We start from the raw sequence: 20592 nt of genomic DNA, 5'->3' as shown, positions 1-20592 counted from the left end.
TTTGTTTTTAATTCACAGATAGTAATTGTACATCTTTATGGAGCACAGTGCTGCCTTTGTGCCTCTGTACATTGTGAAAAGATCAACTCAGGGTATTTAGGTCATCTATCATCTCAAACATTTATCTTGTGCGTATAATGACAACATCCAAAATCCTGTTTCCTAGTGATTTTGAATTATGCAATGCAACACTGACTTTAATCACACTTTTGTGTAATAGTGTATCAGAGCTTACTTTTATTTGGCTATGCCTTTGTACCAGTTAACCAGTCTCTCCCACCTCTTCCACCCACCATCACCTCTGGTAACTGCTCTATTCTCTACTTCTATAAGCTCAGCTTTTTCAGATTCCACATATAAATGAAATTATGTGGTATTTTTCTGTCTGTGCCTATCCTATTTCAGTTAATATTATGATGTCCAGGTCCATTCATGTTGCTGCAGACAAGATTTCATGCCTTTTTTTGGCCAAATAGTATTTCATTGTGCACAGGTCCCACATTTTCTTTATTCATTCATCTAGTGAAAGGGTCCATTCTATATCTTGAATATTATGAATAGTGCTCCAATAAACATCAGAATGCAGATATCTTTTGAAAATGATTTTCTATCCATTGGATAGAAACATTTTTAAAAGAGCCCCTTTTATCTTCCTACCTCTAAAGGTAACCTTGGAGGTGAAGGAACAAGTTAATATAAATTAGGGTCCTTTATAACAAGGAAGTAATTAAGAAAGTACTGTGGGATAATGTTCCAAAGAGAAACTGATGATGGTAAAGTTGAATTGGAGGTGTCCAGAGACCACACACATAAGAGATGTAATCTATCTGTAGGAAGAGATGACCCCACCTTGACAGGAAGGGCCCCAGTTATAACTATAACATTGACTAGAGGCACAGAAACATTCCCCTTGGTCTCCCTGATGTGACCTCCTATCATGGTCCCCCAGTTCCAGAAACCAGAGAGTAGCAATGACTGCAAAAAATATCAGCAGCAAGAAGTGAGAGGAACATGGGAGGCAATTACAAGCATCACATGAGCATTTTGTGCAATAACCAAACTTGTGCCAAGGTGGTTCTGAACTTGGGGCAGAACTATGTTTCTTTTCTTTTTTTTTTTTTTTTTTTGGTACCAGGGATCGATCTCGGGACCTTGAGCTTGTGAGGCGGGCGGGGCAGAACCACTGAGCTAAATCCCCAGCCCTAGAACTATGTTTCTGAGACTGACATTCACCTACTCCCAGGAGCCCCAGGACAGAGTGCTTATCTTAGGGGCTCAGGCATTTTAAATGAAGTCTTCAAATTGCAGGCTCATAAAAATCCTTGCAAGTTTAAAAGTTATCCAGACCCAAAGCTGGCTTCTTCTTGTAGTTAGCTCATGCCCAATGTGGTTTAAACATTGTGTCTGGTGGCCCTTGCTCTCTGACTACAAAAACTGAGTAAGGAAAGCCCAAACAGGATGTCATTCAGGAGGCTTAGTTATTATTGGATGGTTGACATGACTTCATAATTAACTTATGAAGTACCTACTCAGAGAAATACCCGTGAAGGGCTGACGTGAAAGCCCTTTATCAACGATTAAAACAAAAGGGATGAAATAAGCTGGGCCAGAAGGACGGAAATCTCTTTCAGACCTTTCATCCTGTGAGGCTGGGGATATTTCCCAAATAACTGCAAAGGGAAGGGACGTTTACTCTGGTCCTGGGCACCCATAAAAGTATGATCCATGTACCTTCCAGTCTGTGAGCTGATAACAATGGAAAGTAAGTGAAAGTGTTTACAAATTTTTATAGCAATTTGACATTGCTGTGACATTTTTATTGTGTTTTACAAAATATTGGTCCATAGCAGATGAGGAAGGAAAAACTGATCCTTTACCACAGAATATTTAAGGAGTATTGCTGTAAGCTGAGTGGGCCCACACCTTTTTGGCCTTAGGTTACCAGTGAGGCCACATTAGCACCAAAACTCATGTGTCACTACCCCTACAACCTCCCAATCCCTTGATGTTCACAGGTCCGTGAATCATGCAGGTATGGGGGTTCCCAGGAGGTGCCTCACATTCATGAAGAGCAAATCTCTGCTCCTCAAGAGGAGGGGGCTGTCTCTTGTGTTCTCAGCACTACACAAGCTGCTTTCCCTTCACATACCCTGAGCTGAGCAGGACCCACATGCCATTGCCATCTTTCTCTAGGGATCGGTTAGACACTCAGGCCTTGGCTGGGAGAGACAGGGGTGGTAAGAAGCTGGTTTCTCCAAGAGTGCTGGTAGCAAATCATCCCCAGAAATAGATGCCTGCAGGATCACTAGCACCTTCTAACCCTATTTCAAGTTAGAGCTAGCCATTCCCCACACTCATAACCATGTGTTTTCCGAGGAGATTTCAAGGGTTATAAAAATTACTTCACTAACAGGTAGCCTTCCTATGTGTTCTACTTATGCACATGATTTAATCTTTCCTTAGGCTCCATGAAGCCCCTTTCATCTCATGACCTGAAGGCTGTGACTAATGATGTGTACAGTGCAGGAAATAGAACTATAACTTTTATAGTTCTAAGTTCCCCTAGACTTGGGAGATTGCTGAGAATGAATTCTGACAACAGCACAGAGGATGTTTTCATTTTTACCCAATATCTGGTGAGTCTTGATGTCTGTTTCACTGAGCTGGGTGGACCTTGCATTTGTCTTCATCCTGTGTAAACCAGTAGACATGCTCTGTTGCCCAGGCAATTACTCATTTCAGCTGTGCAGGCTTTAAAGTCTGACACTTTGTGGGTAGCATAAGATGAGACATAGTTGTCAGGAAACACTGCACAATTTAAACTCTGTGTGTAATAAAAAAGAATAATTTTTATCATTAATGACTGACTTAAAAGGAAATTGAAAGCATAGTGGGCAGAGTAAATCCTGCAGGGCATACATGTTTGTACATTGATATTTAATATTAGATACTATTCAATATATTATAATTGCGTGTGTGTGTAATCTGTATCCACAGGCAAGTGTTTTGAACTTCATTACCAGTACCATCATCCACATACCTTTTTTTTTGGTACTGAGGATCAAACTCAGGACCTTATGCTTATGAGGCAGGCGCTGGAACCACTGAGCTAAATTCCCAGCCCCAACATACCTTTTTATTGAAATGAATAGGCCTTCCAACACTTTCTGCATTTTCTAAAAATTTGTGCTTCCAAAGAGAGTTTGTGAATATAAATATTCCTCTTGTTTGCCATTCAACTTTCTTTTTCCATTCTGAAACAGTTTATGCATGGATCAGATAGCTAATTTGATTATAGCTTTATATTACTGAGGAACAAAAAAAAATTCAAAATCAAGTTTAGAGGAAATAGTAAGGGTAAACTACGTATCTGCCATTAACATGTGTCCAGTTTGATATGGCAGGATTGAATTTAGCTTTTGTTTTGCAGTTCCCTTTGTCTGGATACATTTAAAGGGGCAGGTCATGAGGCTAGTAAAAGCTCTGAATGTGATGCTAAAAAGAGGAAGTATAATTTCTCTGGTTCACAGATGTGGTTTAGAAGGGGGGAAAAGATTAGGATGAAAACTACATTGTATAGGGGAGCTAAAATGTGCCCACAGCCATCAAAACATGTCCAGGGTCAGTTTGCATTCGAATAGTTACAAAAATGGTATCAGTCATATATTGATGCCTTGGGTCTAGCCTTGATTCCTTTCTCTTTTTTTAAAAAAATTGTGACTATGATTATTGTTTTCAATGATCCTTTGTTTTATGAAAACATGAAACATTTTATAACAAAGTAATGAGAATAAAAATAGTTAATACACTACGTATTGCAATCTTAAAAATAGTTACTCAGAGCTCAAGACATAGACAAACTTGCAAATATATAGTGTTTTAGATCAATGTGGTCTAAATAAGCTTTAGTGAATACAGTAGCCAGGATCCTCTAGGTTTTGCTACAGTAACAACTTTCAAATGCCAGTGGCTTGCAAAAGAAAAATTGTATTTCTCACTTATATTGTACATTGGTTGTGGGTCTGTTCTATGTGTCTTCCCTTTTCCAGGGTCTGAGTTGAAGGAATAGCCTCTCTCTTGGGCATTGCTATTCTTTGAGCAGAGATAAAAAGTGATGGTAGAGCCATGTGATAACTTTATAGCTCATGCTCCACAGTGTCACTTGTGGCTCAAGAAAGCCACATGAGCTACCTTGATGTCAATGAGGTGGAGCTAAGTGGACAGAGCAGTAGGGCAGTCACTATACTGGGCTAACCTGGTAATCTGAAAACTGTTTATAATTTTGGAAATCAGAATGTGTATTCCTATTGAAACAACCCACTTTTAAAATAGAACACATTTCTACACAGGAAATGAATAGCCCAGGCTAAATATAAGGGCCCAGGGTAAGCAAAGTCTTGACTGATTAAAATGCAGTTACTTTAAGATTTTATTTCTATCCCCCCCCACACAATTCCTTCTGCTTTTGTGAACAAATAAGAAAGTACCAAGTAAACATTAGCAATGGCAAATGGTAGCCAGACCAGGGCTGCACAATGTATCTGAGATGAAGGACCCTTGACGTTGGTTTATATGCAGATAGGAGCACGCTCTAGCCTAAACAGTACCACAAGTCAGGGGTAGGGAGAGGAGTTATTCTGTCTTTCATGAGTAAACCACGCTGTGTGTTTCTTCTCACAGCATAGCCCTTACCTCTCCAGAGCTGACACCTGCCACACCAATGGCCTTATTTAATGCTTTGACTCTAAGGACAAAGGAGAGATTGTCTAATTATATACAAGTTGTGATAAAAAAGACAGTGAATGTTTAAATTAAAAAAAATTACAGTAAAAGACACATTGTCATTATTCCCCCTCAACCCCCCCGCTTACTTTGAACACACTTCTCCCACTATTCTTGCCACTTTCTAAAGCAGTTCTAGAAGTCCTGTTTTGTGAGTATTGTTAGTTGTACTATTGTGGCTGCCTGGATGTCCTGAATCAATTGAAAATATTTACCTTTTGTGATCATTGTAACTTTGAAGAATATCCACAGGGAGCCAGATCTGGTGAGAAAAGTGGACAAGGATGCACATAGTAGTGTTTTTACAAGCCTACCTTTCCATTGGAGGACAAGTGGCAGCAGCATTCACTGTATTTTTGATCAGGCCTTGTAGTGACATGAAAGAGGACTTCCAGAAAGACCTCAGAAAGTGGCAAGAATGGTGAGATGTGGCAAGAATGTTTGAAGCAAGGGGGAATGTTTGGAAGGGGATTAATGGCAATGTGTCTTTTACTTTAATAAGTTTTTAAAAATTTAAACAATCATATATTTTGAACTCAGTGGACCATATATGTGTAGTTCTATTTCTAGATTCTCTGTTTTATTCCAGTGATATATATGTCTTCCCTTACACCAACACTGCCTTGATTACTGTACCTCTAGAGGAAGTCTTAAAATTAGGTACTAAGCATCTTCCAACACTTTTTTTTCTTTTTCTTTTTACTTTTCTAGGTCCTTTGTACTCCTACATAACTTTTAAATTTCAATATCCAATTCTTCTTTATAGAAAGTCTACATAGACCTGAATTTTTATATATACTTTGTGTTTTCTAATCCTGCTAAATTCCAATACAAGTTCTAGGGGCTCCTAGAGATTTCTTTGTATTTTCTCTGTAGGTGATCATTTCATCTACATATAAAGATTTTACTTCTACCTTGCCAATCCTATCCTAATTGTGTCATTTTATTGCCAGACTATTTTGGTTTAGGCCTAGGTTTCAAAGTGTAATGGACAGATAAAGAGTAGGCATATATGCCCTTGTTCCCCACCTTGGGGAGAAAGCATTGTATCTTCTCCATTCATGGAAGTATGGAGTACATGTCTTTGATCTGTTGAGAAGGTTCTGTTCTACTTCTAGTCTCCTGATAGCTTTTACCCTGAACAGCTGTAGAATTTAGTCCAATACTCTTTCTCCAACTAGTGACAGGATCATATGGCTTTTTCCTTTCCTCTGTTAAAATGATGACTTTTGGAGGTGGATCTTCCAATGCTGAACCAACACTGCCATCCCTATAGTAAAACCACTTTCCATATATTGCCAGATCTGACTTCTAAGAGTTGGTTTTGTTAAACAAATTTCTATTTATGTTCATACTTTTTCTTCTATTATCGTTATTCAGTTTTAGTATTAGCACAATGTTGATTTCCTAAAATGAGGGGAGAAGTGTTCCTTTTTTCTGCTTTAAATGTTTGATATAATTTATCAGTTAAAATGTATATGAGCCTGCTGTTGTCATATGGGTAGGTTTTCAAGCTAGGAATATACTTTCTTTAATAGGTGCTATTAAAATTTTATATTTCCTCCAGAGTTAGTTTCATTAATTTGTCTTCCAAGTTACTTCTTAGAAGTTGTCAAACTTATTTCAAAAAAGATTTTTGTAATATGCTTTCTATATCCTTTTAAATTCTGTAAAATCTTTGGTAATGTCTCCTAGATCTTAATATTGTAATTTCAAAAATGTATAACTGATATTGTGTAACAGGAAGAAAAAGTCTAAAAGAGCAGGGGAATTGGGAGGGGTAGGGGAAGGGAAAAAGGGGAAGGGAAAAAATATGAGAAGAGGAAAAAAATGGAAAGAAGGTCTTTGCAAATAGGGAAAGGTGGAGGGGGTGAAGGGAGGACAAGGGAAGGGGGAAAAATAAAAGAACCAAGAGACTCATGTAATGGTACAAGATCCCAATGATGAATGTAACTGTATTTTATACCTAAAATGTACCAATAAAATTAATGGGGGATAAAAAACAGTACTAGTGTAGAACTGGAATACAGCCTTTCTTTAATTGGCCATTTGTGATAAACACATTCTATGACACATTATTTCTTTAAATCATTACAAGTTTGGACAGCTCTGACCAGGATTAAATGTCCTGGTCAAGTCATACCACAAAGTGGCATTTATCTGCCGTAATCATACTAGGCAGATTGGAGGGTTCATTAGAGAGCTCATTGGAGAACATATTTCGTGAATTTCTTTGTTACCTGGAATCTCACTGAGTTTTCCGCATTGGCCAGAGCCTAACGGGTCCCAGCACAGTGCCATAGGAGAAGGAGCTCTTATCTGCAGGCCTGGAGATATGGTTGTTCCTATCTCTGTTACCAGCCATCCCTGTGAGGGGGAAAGGCATAATTCTCTAAATTCCCTACTTCTCTAAGCTGTTGGGCAGCTTCTTAGCTGCAAACTTTAACCCATAACAGAAAAGTCAGTAAGGTCATGATTTTTTTTAGAGCCAAATCTCTCCTTTAGCATCTGCCAGATACTCTTTGTGGTTTTATAAAAATCAAGGATATGAGATACAGAAAGCTTAGATCTTAGAGATTCAAGGGATATTACATTGTAAATTAAAGTGTTACTGTGTTCTAAGATTTGGAACCACATACCTGTCTATTCATGGGTAACTGGATTACAGCCTTGTTAAAGTTCCAGAGAACCAAGTTGGAGGCATGAGGATAGGGGTAGAGTTTGGGAGGGCAGGGACAGACCAACTTGCCAGGATAGGAAGCAACCACTTCTTGATCTCTGGGGGGCCAGAGCATTTGTGGGTTGCTCCCTCTCCCTCATTCTGCATAAATTGGGTCATTAGAGAAAAGAGATGATCGGTCCTTTCTTGGAGCTGATGTAATAAAACACCATGGGAGTTATTTTTAAAGTTATTTTAACTTTACATTTTAGTAAGAATAATTGCAAAAAGAATTCTCATATACTATTCATCCATGTTCCCCAAATCTTAGCATTTAACCAAATTTACTTTATACTTTCTTTGAAGACACACACACACATACTCACACACTCTTCTAAAATTTTCAAAGCCAGTTGCCAACCTGGCTAGTTACCTCTAAATATTTTAGTGTATAATTTCTAAAAACAAAGCCATTCTTTTACATAATCACAGTGCAATTTTTAAGATCATGAAATCAACATGGCTACAATATATTATACAATTGATAGACCTTACTCAGATTTCCCAAATTATTCCAGTAAGTGTCCTTTAGAGCAAAAGAAAAAATATCCACAGCATACACCGTAGCATTTAGTTGTCAAATGTTTTTAGTTTCCTTTAATCTGGAGAGAAGTTATGTTGTCTTTCATGACCTTGCCTTGACATTCTTTTTCTTTTTCTTTTTCTTTTTCTTTATTAGAGTGTAGGCCAGTTCTCTGTAGAATGCCCCTCAGGTTTGATCTTGTCTGATGTTTTATCTAATGTGACCTAATGATGAGATTCAGAGCGTGCTGGTCGTGTGTTCTGGGCAAGAGCTCAGGTTTTGAATTCTGGGCAGGAATGCCATGGGAACTGTTGGATTCTTGTCAGCACTTCTCCCAGCAGCCTCTGAAGCTCACTCTGTCTCAGTACTAAGAATTTCACATTCATCCCTGGGTCTAACGCTATCTTTCAGATTTCTCTGCTGAGAATATGTTCTACTATTTCCTTTGTGTCTAATAAATATTTTCTGAGGAGATACTTTGTAACTATTAAAATATTCTGTTTCTCATTACACTACAGCTCACTAGTTCAAGCAACCACTTTAGGTTTCCTATCTGAAATGCTGCAGCTAAAATACTTGCCAAATGGTAGTTTTTCCTCATTGTACTTTTCCTGCTATATTTATTAATTGGAATTCTACACCATTGGTTTTCTAATGGCCTTCCAGAAAGACTCTTGGAAAAAAGAAAATATCTGGACTAATATAAATCTGTAAGAAATAGAAACATTCCCTTCCCCCTTTCCTCAATCCCAGAGCACAGTTATTATTAGCTTAGTGGCTAATCTATCCATATTTAATACAGTGGAATTATGTAGACCTGTTGGAAGCTCTTCCTAAGGCTATTTTCTGTTTGAGGTCCCAAAATTCCTAGCCATCTCTGAGATCCTTCTCTCCTTAGGTTCACCCCATACTTTGTCTCATGAAGTTCTGGTCTCATTTTCCCTTTCCAGTCCTTCTCCCAGAACATACAGGCATCACTGTGTACTATTGCTCTCTCATTCACATCACTTAGAACGTGGCTTCTAAAGCTGTAGAAGCTAAAATGTATCTAAACATTAGAGACTATTCACCTGCAAACCTCGTTCTGGGCATGACTGGCAAGTTGGCATTCCACAGGCACGCTTACTCTCTTTTACACATAGCTCAGCACTTTCAGTAACCTATCCAGTCTTAAAATTCAGGTACTCAAGATACATGTAATTTGATTTTCTCTCTCATTCTCTAATGTAAAATGTCAACTGGTTATTCACACTTAATTTTTCACTCTTGAAACAGATGCCTTTTTAGTAATAGAATTTATAAAAGACTTTTCCTCCATTAGGCTCCCAAAGTACAAAACTATATTTAGGAGTCCTTCCCTTGGAAGATTTCTGACCTTTGACTCAACTGTCCTCATTTAGGGGTACCATTCATTCCCTGGGGCAGTCGCTCTCAATACAGCAAATATCAGAAGATATGTAGATTATTTAAATAACTTCTGATATATGCAGGAAGCTAATTTTCACTTACACCAAAGGACCAATATACAAGAATGACCAACTTCTAAGAAAACTTTCCTTTCTGGTTAATAGATTGTGTTACTTTTCATATCAAGAAACTGAATTTCTATATAATAGTATGTCTCCCTTAAGCAGGATAGGAACCTGTTAGGAATCATACTCTGGCTCAAAATCCATGGCACATTACTTGTTCCTGGGAGAAAAAATACATTTATGATTAATCTTTTTTCATAAATCAGAAGCTGGGCATAGAAGTAATAGGGCTGCTAAATGAAACAGGACTTATTTTCTAGAACTGCTGAGAAACTGAGTCTCTAGTTAAAACTAGAAATTGTTATCTTTGAAGAAGATAATCCAATTTCCAATTGAAATTGGATTACTTTTAACCCAAGTAATCCAATTTCTCCTAATCTTGTTTCTTTCTAAGGAAATGTTGAGCAATGACATTTTATTCTCCTCATTTAAAATCCCCAAGTGAAAGCATTTCTTTGTCGTATCCTTCAGTGGTTTAAGGAACAAAAATCTCCTTACCAACTGTTTTTGGACACTGTAGGACAGGATGCTTATCTTCCACAGAAACTCCCTAGCCCAAAAGTCTTTCTAGAACTCTTTATAGACACAGTCATTGAACCAATATGGAGCCAGCACTACATATTCAGAAATGAAAACTTCTGCTAATTAATACAGCATTTCTAAATGTTGGCTGATTAGTAGACTTAATAGCTCTGTAAATTATATGATAGTTTGTTCCGTGCAATCTTGAACTTCACAAACCCATGTAAGTTCAGAGCACAATAAGAAATAGCAGGTAAGAAAATATGTGACTCCTAAGAATTAAGGGTTGACTATTTTTCAGTGGCTCTCCCTTCTGAGGTACAGTTTTGCGTTTTGAGTCACTGATATTTGATGAAGGACTACACACATGGTGTCTGGATAAGAAAACACAGAGTAGAACCCATCCCCATTACTTGTGTTAGAAAGGACCTTGACAAGCCACAGATATTAAAGACAAGTTAAATATAGAAAAAAAATACATTAGGCAAGGTGGAACAATTTGAACATCAATGAGAATAATAATTGCAATGGAATAATGTATTTATTAACATTTATAAGTTTGTAATGATTCCAAAACAAGCATTTTTCCTATCCCTCCCATTCCTCTTTGTAGCCAAATAGCTGATGAAAGAAAGTTCTTCCTTATAGAAAAATGCCAGATAATAAATGAAGAAGGAATGATAAAAGAAAGAGTATTAATGTTTTGCCATTGCATCAATGGATCAAGACAATATTATAATTGAGTCTGTTAAGCTATTAAGTGACCAGGTCATGGGAAACCTTTCAACAGATGGATCAACCTGCCAACACTCGAAACCGCCTAACAACCTTAACACATCTTAAGGAGAGTTAACCAAATATTATTGTGTTTTCCACGAAGTAAAAAAGGAAATTATCCAGTACAACTTGTAAAATATTCATATCCAAAAACTGAACCTAATTCTTACTTAAGCTTCTAAATTTAACTACATTATATAGGAAACATAGGAGAGAGGGGCATGTTAACATCATAAAGATGCAATCAGCAAAATCCAAAATGTAGAAAACACTGCAAGACAACTCAATTTCTTCAACAAATAAATTGCAAGAAAAAGATTAAAGAAGGGAACCCATACATGAAAAAAAAAGCTATAAGAAATACTAACTGCGGTATGTAGACTTCCTAAAATCTTGCTTGTCCAAACAATAGGGGATTTTTTAATGTGGAAGGACTACCAAAAAAAAGAAAAAAGCAAAAATTGTCTTTCAAACTTAAAAAAAGTCATCTTTTACCAGTACCTACTAAAGCATTTACATATGAACTGATATGTCAAGATTTGATTCAAAATAGTCTGTTGGCAGAAAAGTCAATAGGAATACTCATGAAACAAGACTGGTTGAGTTGCTAATTGCTGAAACTGTCTGACGTTTAAGTGTGTTTTTCTTTCTTTGTTGAATAGATCATTTTGAAATAGAATCTCTTAAGTTTGAAAAATAAGTTACCCTGCTTTTAATGTTCCTGCATTTGCAATATGTGCAACAATTTCAACATGAATAAAGTAAGCCCTAGAAAAATATCTGTTTCCTCTAGTTAGGATCTATTTTAATCTTTGTATCAACCTGGAAACCAGGAGCTAATTTTTCTCACTGTCTGGCCAGGTCAGTGAAGGGTTGATACTATACCAGCATATAGATCATGAGAACAGCAGCTCGACTGTGGAGGACTCTTTTACATTCATGGCATCTTCTCCACCTGTAGCAGTTCTTGGCCCTGAGGAATTCTCGATTACCATTTCATATGAAATTAATGAGCCTGGTAGGCATAGCCGTCTGCTTGCAAATACAGGTAATGCTATTGAGAAATGGTAAGTGCTTTATCTATATTAAAGTAGGGACAATTTGAAAATAAATCTTTCCCTTTTTGTCAATGCCATTATAATAGCCTTTGAAATAAAACTGAACAGTTTATAAGGAACTGTTACTTTGCATGCCCTCTTTCTGGGCCTCTTTCCTTTTGTAAGCGTAACGGTTGAATTGGGGAAAGAATTATAATTTGGCTTTAAATAATTTTCTTTATACCTCCAAATGGGAACTTCACCATGCTTACAACTGAACACTCTTGATAGAAAATGAAAATGAAAATAGGGTAAGTTCTTAAAAGGAAAGGGGTATTGAAAGCTGCACCTGTTTTCATAGCAAAAGAAAGTCCAGAAGTAGCTAAGTTAGGAAATTAAATTATAAGTAAATCTGAAGATTTTAAAGTGCACTTCCCTTGCGCTTGTATTTAAATTTCTTTCTTTTTTTTCTGTCGGTACCAGGGATTGAATTCACAGGATCTTGCGCTTGCGAGCCAGGTGTAGCATCGCTGAGCTAAATCCCGGACCCATAAATTTCATTTTTTCATATGCTTTGGGTAGCAGTGATAATTCAAGTACTTGAGCAACCAAAGCCCTTAGAAGAATACTAGAAGAGGCAGATGTGAGGGAGAAAGCTTTACTGAAACTGTCATCTGAAAGTTCTAATGAAATGCCACTGTTCTTCATGTTTATGTTTTACCAGGAGCTACTGTCAAGGAGGGAGACAAAGTTCTAATTGACCAATCTAAGTTAGATGCTTCCAATCTCTTATTTAAATTACCCAAATCTCAGCACTCTTCCTATGAAGTTTGGTTCCAGGTTACATCTCTTCCTCATCATGGAACCATCATGGTTGGAGAAAGAAATATTACCAAAGAAAAACCCAATTTCTCCCAATACATCATTAATAAATTTGGAGTGACATACCTTCACGATGACTCTGATTCACTGGCTGATAGTTTTACCTTTGCTGTTTGGCCAAACAAAAAGAGCAAGTCTGCCACCAAACCAGAGGCTGGTTTTCTTGAAGAGTTGTTTAACATCACCATTACTCCTGTGAATGACCAGGCACCAGAATTAAAGACAAAAGGACTTCGATTGCAAGTGCTGCAGGGCAGTAGGTTGGTTGTGGGACCTGAAATCCTGAAAGTGGAGGATCCGGACAGTCCTCCAGATGAGATCAGATATGTGATCATTCGTAACCCCAATAATGGCTTTTTGGCAATGGCTAAGCATTCAGATGTACCTTGTCACCAATTTACACAAGCTGACATTGATAGCTGTCAGGTGTGGTTCATACAAGATGGAAGCCCATCCTCTGGAGTGTTTTACTTTAGCGTGACTGATGGCAAACACCGCCCTTTCTACAAGCTTTTCCATCTGGATGTCATCCCCACTGCCATCACCCTTTTGAACCTCACCGAGCTGCTCCTCCCACAAGGCCAGACAATTGTCCCTATCACCCATGTTCACCTGTCAGCAGTTACCAATGGAAGGAGCCCCCACATAATTTACAGGATAACAAGGCCCCTCCAACATGGGCACTTGCTGATTGAAAACGAGGTGGTCACTAGCTTTGCCCAGGAGGATTTGGACTCAGGAAGATTGTCCTACCATATGACAAATCTCACAGCCTCAGAGGATCAGCTACAGTTCTCAATGTTCACATCAGAAAGCAACCTGACGGGGCAAACACTAAGCATCAAAGTGAAGCCTCTATTGCGGGTTATGTCAAATCTGAAAGTTGCCAACAGAGTGGCTCATCAGCTGAGAAGAAAGGACCTTGATGCAAGTGAACTTGCTAATATGACTAACAGTGATCCCAAATTTGAAGTGACAGAGCCCCCTGTCCACGGAAGACTTGTACGAAGAGTGGTTCGCAGCACCATGATGGAAGATGCCACACTGTTCACTCAGAAAGATGTTGACCAAGGACTGTTGGTACTTGACATGCATGCTAATCTAACAGGCACTGATGTGCTGAATGACTCTTTCACATTCTTGCTCAGGGCAGACCATGTACAGCCAGCAATAGGTTATCTCCCCTTCACCATAGTGCCACCTGACCTCTTACTTCTGCAAACTTTTACACCAGATGTTCCTCTAGTCACTGGAGAGGTCCTTGGGACCTCAGTTTTCTCACAGAAAAAGCCTGTAGTTTCGTCAGGATTCACAACACAAACAGAAACTCGAGGGAAGCTGACCCAGACCAGGTGGCAGGGAGCAGATCCCTGGGGACAACACAGTGGTGCAGAGCCAGATGTGAATGGCACGATCTCTTCCATGGGGGTCATTTGGCCACCAGCTGCCACCAAAGTCAGCCCTGGGATATCCACTCAGCCCAGAGAGATCAGTTACCCTCTGATGGTTATCATACCCTTGGCTGCAGTGTTCCTTTTGCTGATAGTGATTTCAATGACCTTATGTATCTGGCTGCTGGGCCAGAAAGAAAAAAAGGGAAAACCACTTATTAACCCCCAGACCAACCTAGAACCCACAACCCCAAGTTGCAAGCCAGAAAGAAGCATAACTGTTCCATCTGTCATAGTGACGCCCCTCATTCAAAGCTCCAGCAACCCCCCAGCTGGTCTTTTCAGGGCCCTACAGTGTGAGCAGATGGACCCCACAATGGTTAAACCGATCAGAAAATGTGCTCCTTGGGAGACCTGGATGAACCTGGATCCTGACATGGTCAAGCTCTGCCGACAAACCAACCCCATGCTGAAACACAACCAATACTGGGTGTAGATGGAGGGCTGGAGTTTCTATTGACTGCCTATTTTGTATAAATACTAGAATAGGCACTGGGACATAATGGGGAAAAAATGCTTGTTGAATTAAAAAAAATAAAAAAGCCAGGCCATGCTTCCCACTCAGTGCTTAGCCATAGCCCCAAATTAGATATTGGTGGGTGTTTATTGTAACTCTGTGTAGCTCTCATGAGCTTTTCACAGGCCTTCTTCCATAAATGCCATCTTCTGGACTTTACTTTTGCAGTATATGTATAAATTTTGTTGATATTTAGACCCCTTTCCAAGGTGATGCTGAACATGTTGGCCCCACTGTAAATAGCAGTGTTAACATGGGACATAGAGTTAAAGAAGGGTTTAGATATATTTCATTGGGAATTCACTTCCGAGTGAGTCAGCAGGAAGAGTAAGAACTATCTCAGCAGTAGGAGAGGAAATTTATCACATCAATGTGTTTATGTCCCGAGGTTTAGTTTCCCAACACAGGAAATGCCTTGATGCTCCAGATAGCAGGACAGTCAGATCTCCTTGGAAGATATTCACTGGACAAACAGTAATGCCTCAGTTCATGAACACTTCCCTTTGAAAACAATTTGGTTCACAAACAAAAGATTCTGGCAAAATTTTGCTTGTGTTCGCAAACTCTGCATTGGGTGACACACATGACCGCAACCATTTTCCTCACATAAACACAGACGCAGCCATGTCCTCCTGAAACATACAGCAAATTAAGTTCACAAAGTGAAGTACCACTGCATTGCATTTCAAGAAGCTTTATTTATTCTGATTTGTAAAATCAAGCTTAGTATACCAAAAATATTTAAAATGCTAAAGGATAGAACTTTGTTAAATGCTTTTTTGTTGTCTCAGTTTGGCTTTACAACAAATTGAAATAAAGCCCAATTTGTAATTGAATTGTCTCATTTCACCCACGATTACCCAACTCCAGCATTAGTGTGTGTAATTGTAAAATGAAGATATTAGTGCTTACATTAGGAAAGCTTTGGGCTGCAAATCACAAGACAGCCACTATAAGTGGTTTAGGTTGGGGACTGGCAAACATTTTCTAGAAAGAGTAACATGGTAAAGATTTTAGGTTTTGTGGGCCACATATAGTCTCTGTCATTCATTCTTGTTTTTTAAATAACCTTTAAAACATGTAAAAGCAGTTCTTAGTTCTTGAATTTGGCCTGTAGACCATAGTTTGTCAGTCTTTGGCTTAGGCAGTATAAATGTTGGATTGCCTGAGTTAGTGAGCATTGTGAAGGTAGGTGTTCCAGTGCTGGTTCAGCAGTTCAAGGTTGTCATGAAAAACTGAAGCTCTTGCTCTCCCTGTTTCACCTTCCTCAAGCTGTAGCTTTTCATTCTTTGGTTCAATTCCTGTGGTGTGAGTTGTGATTGGCAGCAAAGCTCTAAGCAGTACAGCCACATCCAAGGCAGAAATTGCAGTGGAGGAAAGAAAGATATGCTAAAATGGCTTTTTCTTCAAGAGACTTGTTTCATTACTATTTAAAAAAATTTTTATTTTATAAGGTTAATTTCTCCTTATACTGTTTTTCCCTTTTATGACTCATTATTTGGAACTGGGCAACATGATTCCTATCCCTCAACCAATCACTGTCAGAGATAAATGGAATTCTTATGGGTGATAATCTCTTCTAGGGCCAAGAGGAGTCCACTACATAAGACATCAATGGATCAGTCCTCTGTGTAATTAGGGAAAGATGAAGGGATAGCAATTAGATAGGCACTGAATACAGTCTACTAAAATATGTCTCAGGTGTTGGAATACTTGGGAAACAAAGATTTTGATATTTCAAATTATTGTCTACTTTTAATATCTTCTTGTTTTAATGATCCTCTAACAGGCAGAGGCTAGTAGTGTTCCAGGAGTGGCGGTGGAGGTGAGGTGGACTGTGATGAGAGATACGCTCCACAGATGACATTTGACAATGACTGAAGACATTTTTGGTATCTAAAACTGCTGGGGGAGCATGTTGCATGTATCTATTGAGTAGAGACCAACCAGACTGCCAGATATCCTGCAATGCACAGGACAGTCCCCCAGAACAACAAATTATCTGGTCCCAGGTATTAATAGTGCTGAGCTTGAGAGACTTTAATTTAAGGTATAATGAAGAGTTTTTTGTAGATTCAACAAAGGATTAATAAACTCATTACTGAGTCTAGGCAAAAATTATATTTTAAAAATAGAGGGGTAAAAATTCCATAGTATGTGTGAAATTCTGGCTAATGGCACACATAACATTCTTTTTAAAAAGATGTATTAAAAATATATTCTTTGTTCTTAAGGAAAAGATTTTGCCTTATGATAACAGGTGGAACACATAAAGAGAAAAAAAAAGAGGTAGGATATTTAGAAAGGTAAAGATGTGGTTAGTGTCCCCAAAAGCCTGATGCCTTTAATGTGTTTCATAGAGAAAATAATTTTTTTTCTAACTCGTTTTCATGACACTCAATCTAATTTTAACTGGTCATTGTGAAAAAGAATGTCATAATCTATAGTAAATGCAGCAAAGGATATTTGGGCCTAGAGAATCTCACCTGTGTTTTAGATCTTTATCTTCTATCCTGACTATGAACAACGGATACTGCAGAAAACTCTACTCTTCCTCCAAAGTTACTTCTTTCCTGTGTTTTTGGATTTCTGAATTATAAAGTGCCTCCTTTCAGTATTTTTGTTTTAGAAAGAGGGGAGAATGAGAGTTTAACCCCAGGTTAGCTTGATTCAGAATTGTTCTTAGGTCTGTTCTAATCCAGGCCATCAGAGGAAACAGAATGGCAGTGTGTTTTTGGCTCTGCACACACAAGGAGAAAGCTGAGCAAATCTTTGCACCCAGTAAGTGGGTTTTGCTCCCCTGTGGTAAAGAGGATGCCTATTTTTTGTGGAAGAGCCAGACAGCCTTGGCTCAGTGAGTGTGATGGCTTCTTTACCTCAGGCATTAGATATCTGGAGGTAGGATTGATAATCTGGTCCCCCAAAACCTAATTTCCTCTATTTTTTTCTATTAATTTTGCTACTCCAAACTAATAAAATTGCTGTCCATATTGGAATGAGGCAAAAGCAGGCACTTTAAGATAATCCACATTCTTGTTTGTGAGTGTGCCTGCTAGAGTAAGAACTATGTGAGATCCAGATGTCAAACCTCAGTGATTACTCAAGTAACTAATGTAGAGTTTAGAGAGTTTTCTTTGAAAGGCCTTGGAATATTCTACTAACCTCCAGATGGGTTCAATGAAAAGGTTGCAATGCCTACTATTTGGTGCTGGCTCAGAAAAAGCATAAAGTTTTTGCGAAGCCTTGTCATTGTTGAAGATCAAAGTTCTGGAAATAGAAAATCAGTCTGAAACGACTTCTCCCATAGGCAGAGGTACAACTGAATAACTTCGTCATAATGAATTCGATGTTTCTTAACAAATGGCTGGTAAATACATGACTGTAAATCAGAGGTTACTAGTAGAAGAGCTGCTGATTTTTGCTAAAAGATGGTATATACTCTGTCTCAGGTGGGCTGGGAATGGAAGATCTCTTATTTTTTCCTGACATCCCACAGTACTTTTTCATATCGGAAGGCCTTGGCAGTTTCTGACCCTTAGGGGCGCCTCCTCAAACACCTGGATGCATTTCCTCATAATCTTGTGTTAAGTGGGTGGGCTGGGAGTGACACAGAAGTTACCCTTATCATCTGGCTCTTATTATGGAGCTGAAACGGACACATTTGCTTGTAGGGAAAAGTGATGGAACATATGGGGTGATCTTCCCTGAATTTGGGGATGGTACTGGGATACCTACTTCCGTCTTTCAGAAGCATCTTTTTTCACCCCGTATAGAGGGAGACATGAGGCTGAAAGTGAGCATGGAGCCCACTGTTTCACTTGCTGAAGGATGGGGATTTTTGGTAAATGACTTCTTGAGAGTGCCATTGAGTGTTTCATAGACACTTGGAAATGGCTGCCTTCTGGAGATCTACAAACATTATTTTATGTGAGATATACATTATTAGGTACTCCCGTGGGCTGAAGATGTATGATGCTATCCTACAAGAAGCTTTTTGATGATACTTTAAGACAGGGACATCCCAGGGCATATGAGGATACAGGATAGACAAGACCAGAGAAACAGTTAAGGAAAGGGTTTGGACTTGAAATTCAAGGATTCAACTTCACATATTGCACTTGGAATGACCAGAGGTATATATGGCCCATCCAGTGGTATAGCAAGAATTAAGGTGCACATTGGCCTACTGTGGCATGTCCCCCAACTTCCACATTTCTCCAGCCAAACCTGATCTTCAGTGTACCTGATGAAGTATGTTAGTTCATAAAAGAATCAGCCTTAAACATCTGCACAAACCTTATGGCAGTACTAGTAGTGTAGAAATGTTTTGCTCCCAATCTACTCACATTGTGCATTAGTCCTGGTGTTGAAGCCATGATCAGCCAGAGGAGGAAGGACACACATGACAGAAGAGCGGCTTTTTCCTTCCTTTACTTCAGGCCCAAACTATACCAGGGGAGACACCAGCATAAATATAAATTTGAAATTTTCACTATTACACGAGGCTGGACATTTTAAGGCTAATTATTATTTATTGCCTGAAATGTCCCTAGAATTGTATTACTCAAGAGTGGCAGAAAACTCATAAGGACTTCTTGCCTCTGACTGAAAACATCAACCTGGCTGTGCCGAGCTGACTGATAGGGGTGGTAGAGGATAAAAATAAAGTTGCTTTCTGTTTGCACTCTGTTTCCCGCTTGTTCAACATAATGTTTACATGAGAACAATGCATTTCTATTAGAATAATACCTCTCTGCACAACTGAGTGTCCAATGCTGTTGTGTTTTTTATTTCAAATTTGTTTTCACAAAATAAATCCATCTACATTCTCCTCCCTTCACAGAACTCCTAGCTGACCACTCCAGTTGGATGTGGTCTCATTCACCATAATGGACGTTTGTACTCCTCTTTGGCTACTGAGCATCAGAATCACCTTCCTATGTCTGGGAAATCTCTGAGGCAGAACCTGCATCCAGGGATAGAAACTGAAATGTCACTCATTCCAATCTCCCTGCAGCTAATGTGTGAACACGTTGTCCAATTCAGAAGTCTGTGATGGCAAGAAGCAGGAGTTGGTCACAATCTATTTTGGTGACAAGTGGCAATGGCAGAAGCTGTAACCAATTCTAGAGGCAGCAATTCCAAAGATGATGCAAGGTGGTGGGGAAGCCTGCAATGTCCTTGTCCAGTGGTGGCCATAAAATCTTTTGCAATCAGTGTTGCAGTGTCAGTTTATCAATAGTTACTGGCTTTGTAGCCACCAATACTAGTTCTCTAATGTTTCTGGAGATTTATAGAACTTCTTGGTAGTCTTTTTAAAACAATGTAGATTTACCAAAATGTTGCAAATGTAGCACAGAGAATCTCCATGTACCCTTACTCAGCTTCTTCTAGGACAGTAGTGGTGAACCTATGGCACACAAGCAACAGCAGGCTGTTTGTATCATTGAAAGCTTTAAAAGATTTGCTGTCACTGCTCTAGGTTAACATTGTATGTAATCATGGTACCATTATCAAAACTAAGAAAACTATCATTGGTATAACACTTACATAAGTTGCACACTATTTGGGTTTCATAAACTTCTCTATGAATGGCCCCTTTCTGTTCCAAAATCTAATTTGGGATACTATCTTGCTTTTAGTTGCCGTTTCTTCTCCCAGTCTATAATAATTCCCAATCTGTAATAATCTGTAATAATTTCTTGTAGTGTTACCTTGTTTTAAAAATACTGATCAGTTATTTTATAGAATGTTTCTCAGTTGGGACTTTTCTAATGTTTTTCTCTTTATTTTCTGGAGTTACAGATTTTTAGAGAAAAGTCAACATAAACTAAGTGCCTTCGTCACTTT

General features: G+C 38.6%; 1 protein-coding gene across 1 annotated transcript in view; it reads left to right on the top strand.

The window, feature by feature from the left end:
- LOC101697849 (chondroitin sulfate proteoglycan 4-like) overlaps positions 1–15578 on the top strand; it is a 63838-nt gene extending 48260 nt beyond the window's left edge. The window contains exons 8-10 of the mRNA XM_087189374.1: positions 2464–2636; positions 11717–11903; positions 12617–15578. Of these exons, the coding sequence (XP_087045500.1) occupies positions 2464–2636; positions 11717–11903; positions 12617–14661 (2405 nt within the window). The 3' untranslated portion in view covers positions 14662–15578. The remainder of the gene's footprint in view (positions 1–2463; positions 2637–11716; positions 11904–12616) is intronic.
- The last annotated feature ends 5014 nt before the right edge of the window (positions 15579–20592 follow it).

Source organism: Heterocephalus glaber, unplaced genomic scaffold, assembly GCF_053883595.1.
Source record: "Heterocephalus glaber isolate CG9 unplaced genomic scaffold, H.glaber_assembly_v1.0 deba00001538, whole genome shotgun sequence".
Lineage (NCBI taxonomy): Eukaryota > Metazoa > Chordata > Mammalia > Rodentia > Bathyergidae > Heterocephalus > Heterocephalus glaber.
This window is presented reverse-complemented; position numbering and strand designations above follow the sequence as displayed.